This window comes from Pholcus phalangioides, unplaced genomic scaffold, assembly GCF_987345545.1.
Source record: "Pholcus phalangioides strain wild (caught in Gottingen) unplaced genomic scaffold, Ppha-v1.0 ptg000015l_1, whole genome shotgun sequence".
Taxonomy (NCBI): Eukaryota; Metazoa; Arthropoda; class Arachnida; order Araneae; family Pholcidae; genus Pholcus; species Pholcus phalangioides.
The window spans coordinates 53,211,063-53,217,062 of record NW_028301608.1 but is presented as its reverse complement, the minus strand read 5'-3'; the positions used below and the strand labels follow the sequence as shown (position 1 = coordinate 53,217,062).

The 6,000-nt window shown below is 35.4% G+C and overlaps 1 protein-coding gene across 5 annotated transcripts in view; it reads left to right on the top strand.

Annotated features, from left to right (window-relative positions):
* Positions 1–3,470: 3,470 nt before the first annotated feature.
* The window catches only part of Dys (Dystrophin), a 257,301-nt gene continuing 254,771 nt past the window's right edge, over positions 3,471–6,000 (top strand). For 3 of the 5 annotated variants that reach the window (XR_016194043.1, XM_089243761.1, XM_089243760.1), the window contains exon 1: positions 3,471–3,923. Coding sequence is in view for 4 of the 5 variants with exons in the window: in XM_089243761.1 (XP_089099887.1) it covers positions 3,806–3,923 (118 nt within the window). In the remaining variant the exon portion in view is untranslated. The remainder of the gene's footprint in view (positions 3,924–6,000) is intronic. The other 2 variants (XM_089243766.1, XM_089243765.1) reach the window with 1 other exon arrangement.

Genomic DNA, 6,000 nt, shown 5'->3' with positions numbered 1-6,000 from the left:
GGGACCAAGAGGAAAATGTTGTTACGAAAATTATGTAAATAGTCATTACTTATCATTTATTGTGCCAAATGTCACCTGTAAATATTCATTAACCGCCCTTTATATGTAAATCTCGCCAATTTGACGACAAACTTGGTGAATTTAGTGACAGCTCCGATGATTTGGCGATATCCTGACGCTAAAAAATCTTTCCAGAAGCTTCCCGGTTTTTCTGTGGCTATACATAAGCACCGCCAAAGCAGAACTATGAACAGTTTGTTGAGTTTTTGAAGACGAGATCTCTTGGATGTGAAAAAAGCCGCTCTCTGTTTAGCCTGTTTAGTCAAATCGCTGCTTGTAAATACGTGTAAATAGCTGTTATGTGAAATAAATCTACGTGGAAGATTTAATCTCCTTTGAATCGCTTCGTGCTTTGTCATCTCGAGAACTTGTGAGAGACATTATACGGAACAATATTTCCGTGAAGAGGTTATAATTATATCGAGAGGTAGCATTATCGCTACCTCGGTATCAGTCGCCACCAAATTTATGCTGTTGTTGGCATCTCTTCTAAATTAGCGTTATTAGGAGCATTATGAAATGCATATTACAAGTATTTATTCACAACAAAAAAATTGTAATTGATTAGTTGATAAATAAAATTCAGTTGTTCCATACTGTAAAGTGGTTTACTTCACAACACTTTTGTGTACTATACAGAATGTAGCTTTATGGTAACTTCATTAACACTTTCGGGGGGTAGATAATGCAAAAGTTATCGATAATATTAAACACTTATGAAAGAACAAAAACTGGGAAGGAATTTTAAAATATAATGAAGGTGATTTTTTTAAGCGAAATATAAAACATATCTCTAATGAAATATAATTCTTCAACCAAATTCTGTCGAAAAAAAGGAAGTCTTTTGAAATATGTTTCCTTCGAAATATCGGTCGTTTTGCTTGCTAACCAAGATTAATTCGTAAATCGCATTGTTCGCAAACTGAGACGGGCGTGAACCGAAGGTTAACTATATACCAATTTCGCCAATCTTTATGAATTTTTAAACAATTTACCAATTTATGGGACGCTCAGTATTTTGTCAAAAAAGAATATTTTATTGATATTTATAAGGCCGCCACTAGAGGGGAGCAGCAAAGGTGTTAAAAGGGAATCAGAGTTGTTAAGTTGTTCACAGCAGAGGGTCACGGGAAAAGTGATGTTCTGGGGCACCACATGCACGCGTATTGGCGAAATAAATTTGTGTCTATAGTTACGGCCCTGAGAAATAGTGCTTCCAAAAGGTTCCGCACACCGGCCACCCTAACTATTTAAAACTTCGTGCCTGCAAACTATTTTTAAATTTCTCAAAATAACCTCTTAGTTATTTTCTGTCCCTCAAAATAATTATCACATTTTAACCGGTTAATTACTATAACATTATTACTTTCACATTATTCACCTTCTTAAGAGTTATTTATTTTATCAATGACGATCCCAGATTTTTTTGTAAAGCTGATTTCTCAATATGGAATACATTTCCCTATCCTTTTATCCTGCAGCTGCTGGAAATCCGAAGAAAGCTTATTTCATAAGAAAATATTTGGCATTTTTACAGGGGGGTTTATTGATTTTTTCTATGCTGGGGAAAGGATTGAAAAAATCAAAAAAATCACGATACTTGCTTCGATTTGAAGGAGCTCATTTTATCCTATTTAATATTTAAGGGGAATATTGATTAGAGCTATGATGCATTTTGAGGATGAAATTATGTTGTCAAATATAATAATTAAGAAAACTATTCCCCAGCCGGTGGGCTGCGGCATATTCAGGTAATGTTTTAAATGTCTTGAACTATTCAGAGGAGCCACACGGGATATGTATTTAAACTTTATGAAGAGTGCCACCGAACGTTCAAAAAAAAAAATTGTGATATTTATATATACCTATTCCTTGGAAGAAACGAGAAGCACCGCGGCACGACCCCATCGAGGGGTTAGTGCACCAACCTCTCGACGAGTATAAAAAAAACAAGCCTGCCGTTCGGAATCGGCAATAAATTGTAGGTCCCGGTCTAATTAGCCCTCGTGTGCAGAAAATGACCGTGGTGCGACAAAAATGATCAAATGATCAAAGAGCACCGCGGCACGTACATTTTAAAATCATGATTTTTGATGCTCGCGGTGTACACTCTGGTTTCTATTTTGAAGTTTGAAAAACATCTTAATTTTACGAATTTTTACTCTCATTTATTATGAAAATGAACAAAATAGGTCACAAATAATACTAATTCAGCATTTGAAATTTTTTTATCGAGCTGTTTTCAAATCACGGGCTAGGACCATGGCCCCCACATCCTGGAGAGGGGCCCGCAGGCTGGAATCTTTTGAGGGCCCCCCGTCATACTTTTCACGGGCCCCTTCTGTAGTTAATTTATAGCGTGAAAAAGCAAAAAATGATGAGAACTGCCGGGCCCCAGGGCTAGAGCCCTGTCAGCCCCCCCCTTTGTGGGGGCCATGGCTAGGACATACATTTCCCATTCACAGTCGATAGCGGGATGCTCGTGGGACACAGATGTCCCGTTTAGTAGTCAAAGGGTTAAAGTAAATACAACCAATCAATGAGAACATTATTGAATTATTTTCAAATAATAGCGATTTAGATTGTAGTTCAACTCTTCGTAAACGATACCGCCCATCCCATTTACAGCAAGCATTGTATTTGTAAGATGTAGGAAGACGGTGATTATGTGAAAAAGTTAATTTTTATTCTGGCTAGGTACGGTATATTTACCTCAGGTTAAGCTCATAAATATATTTTAATAGTTTTTTTTTTTCATACTGCGGTGCATACGCCCATGAGGCAGTTATTCAGAGAAATATAGCATTAAACCGTTTTTATAATTTAAAAAAAATAAGTTTGCGAAAAAAGAAAAAAAATTCCTCCGTGAAAGTACACTGCCATAATATTTTGTATTTTTCGTAGTTTTTTAACGAAAATAAATAACCAAATCCGAGGGCGTTATCCGTAACACGAGTGAAGAAAATGGAATCAAGCCCGTGGAAGAAGGAAGAGCACAGGGTCACAGAATATATTATGAAAAATATCCGATTTCTCGAATGACCGCTCATGAATAAATATGTGCATTTTTGTTTCATTTTTTTTTTCTTCATTTTCTTACATAACATTGTCATCCCACACCTTATTATTCTACTCAAGAAAGAAAGAGGAAAAAAGACGAATGGGGGGGTGGGGATAACGTGGTCAAGTCTAGACGGGATTTAAGAATAAGAAAATACTGTATATATTTTTTTTAATACTTTTTTTTTGGTGGATCTCATCCTTATAACAGTAACCGGTTTGACTAGCACACACCACATCTTTAAAGATTATCTTTTTTTTTTACACATTGTCTCTTCTTCATTTTTTTTTTTACATCGTGATTTCGTTCCTGCCGGTTATTATGCGTTCGTCTTGAAACGCTATGGGAAGTTCGTAGCCGCAGAGAAAGGAGAGGCCTTTCTTTCTCAAGTAAATTATCCATCCATCCATAATTACATAGGCAGCAGCTGTGCCATCTGTTGTTTCTTCGAGCAGCCGAGAAATTTAAAAGGCTAACAGTCTTATAGGATCTTCTATTACTTTGGAATCGTGTGAATTTTATCATGACCGTGATTATACGTATACCAATGTAGAAAAATCTCCTGTCTTGATGTGTGTTTATTTCTCTGCAGTGGATTTTAAAGTGGAAGTTACTACCATTGACCTCTAAGATGTGACTATAATTTCTCGAAGAGGTCGGGTCTTTATCTTAATGTGATCAAAGATGTCAGTGTTGCTGATGGCGAATAACGCTTGGATTAACGCTCCGAACAACGATAAACCGATGAACGAGGATAAGCCGAGAGAAGATCATTTCTCGCAAAGGATTAAAGACATTCAATGTAAGTACATTATTTGGGAGAATGACATTATCACATTTTCAAAATATTGTTACTTACAAACTGGCAAATTAATCGTGCATGTGGGACTCCTGTTCGTTTTGTTTTCTAGTACACACGGTTTTCGAGATTGTTCAGCGTGATTATAAAAAAAACTTTATTTTAAAAATATAGTCTTTAACCCTTTGAGACTCCGCATTCAGAAATTTGGGGAGGGGAGTTGCTATTTCTCACTGTAGAATATTTTTCTTTTGACTTCAGGGAGTTATGCCCTGAGTTAAAGGATTATGTAAGTTTTGAGTTAGAAATGTGGTGAATATGAACTTTGGGGCTTTCATCAGAGGGTAGCACTTGAAGCTGAACTCCCATGGAGTTTTTAAGATGGCTTTCAGAAGAAAGTGCCTCCGAAAAAATTGTGATTTATTACATAACATGTAGCACTAAAATTCTGGAAAAATTGCATGTGAAGATGAATATAGCCTGAATAACCATGGCTGAAAAAATTTGAACGAAAATTTAGAACTCATTCACAAAAAATTGATAATTCGAAAAAAAATAGATAATTCGAAAAAAAATAGAAAAAATAAAAATTTGCAGACATTTATATTGATAATGTATTTTTTGAGTATCAGAAATGTAAAAACATCTTGAAAATTACAAAAATGAATGCTTAGGTCTGAAAAGGTTAATGAAAATATTATGAAATTTTGTTTGAATATCCATGAAGCAATAGAATTTCGTGTAGTGAAGAAAAGAGAATATGTACCTAATGTTTAATTGAATTAAGAATACAGTTAATAACTAAGATGATTACAACCATATTTGTATGGGCAGTATGTTATTCGTTTCAAGATTTTTTTTTTAGTTCATTTCTTTCAGTTATTCTTAACTTTGGGTAGCTGTATTTAGGTTCTATGACAGTGGTTCTCAAAGTGGGCGTCGCGGCTCATAGAGGCGTCTTCATATTTGTCAGCGGTGTCGTGGTAAGATATTGATATGTTCTTGTTCTCGGTGCTTGGAGAAGGTACAGTGGAACCCCTCCCCTAACGGACACTCCCCGATAACAGTCACCTCCCGTTTAAGGACACTTTTCTGATTTCCGGTCCCGTAGAATAGGGCTTTAATGTATTTCACTCTCCGTTAGTAAAATCAGGTAAACTCTATTTTTTTGTAAACTCTAATGAAGTGATATTTAATCGAACTCTTCCATTATACAGACTAGTGGTGACCACCGGTGTATAATTTCTACACAGTAACATACATTTGAATATTATACAGGAACCAATTGCGACCGAAGCCAAACGTTGTATAAATAAGGAAATCGTAGAAATGAGGCTCCACTGTATATTGTACCTCCCCATTAACGGACAAAATTTTTGATCCAATGAGTGTCTGTATTTGACAGGTTCTACTTTACTTTCATGGATGTACATATCTACTGGAATATTCTGGGGAGCCGCAGACCAACTATGACTCGGGCAAAGGAGCTGTGGTCACAAAAGTTTGAAAAGCATTGCTCTATGACATCCATATTTTTTATAGGCACCTTTTTAATGCTGATTCTCTGTATATTATATTTATATTTATGTTTTTTATCCTGCCTTTTTTTAAAAACTTTTTTCCCTCCAATTCACCTTCTGTGGCTGTATATGTATTAGCATTAGCATAAAGCAATTACCGCTAATCGGGACAAACGGTGCTTTGATACAGTACACTGGTCAAAAATTAATGAAAACTTAAACTAATGAAAATTAATGGAAAATAATTTCAGAATATAAATAGAAAAATGATTTCAAAACAAATGCAAAATAATTTCGGAACTAGAGGAAAATAATTTAATAATCAATGAAAATTCCGAATTGAAGGAAAAAAAGAATTAAAAAAAATTAATTTCGAAGAAGAATTAAAGAATAATTAATTTCCGAATGAACGAAAGTCTTCAATGACATATGGCTCCAGGTCCAGGCCCTTTGGGAGCGAATCTTTTAGACGCGCATGTACTTAGTGTAACTTATAAGCCTATCGTACAACTGATTCATAATCACTACCTGCGAAGCTTGTCTTTTATAATCCTTAATGT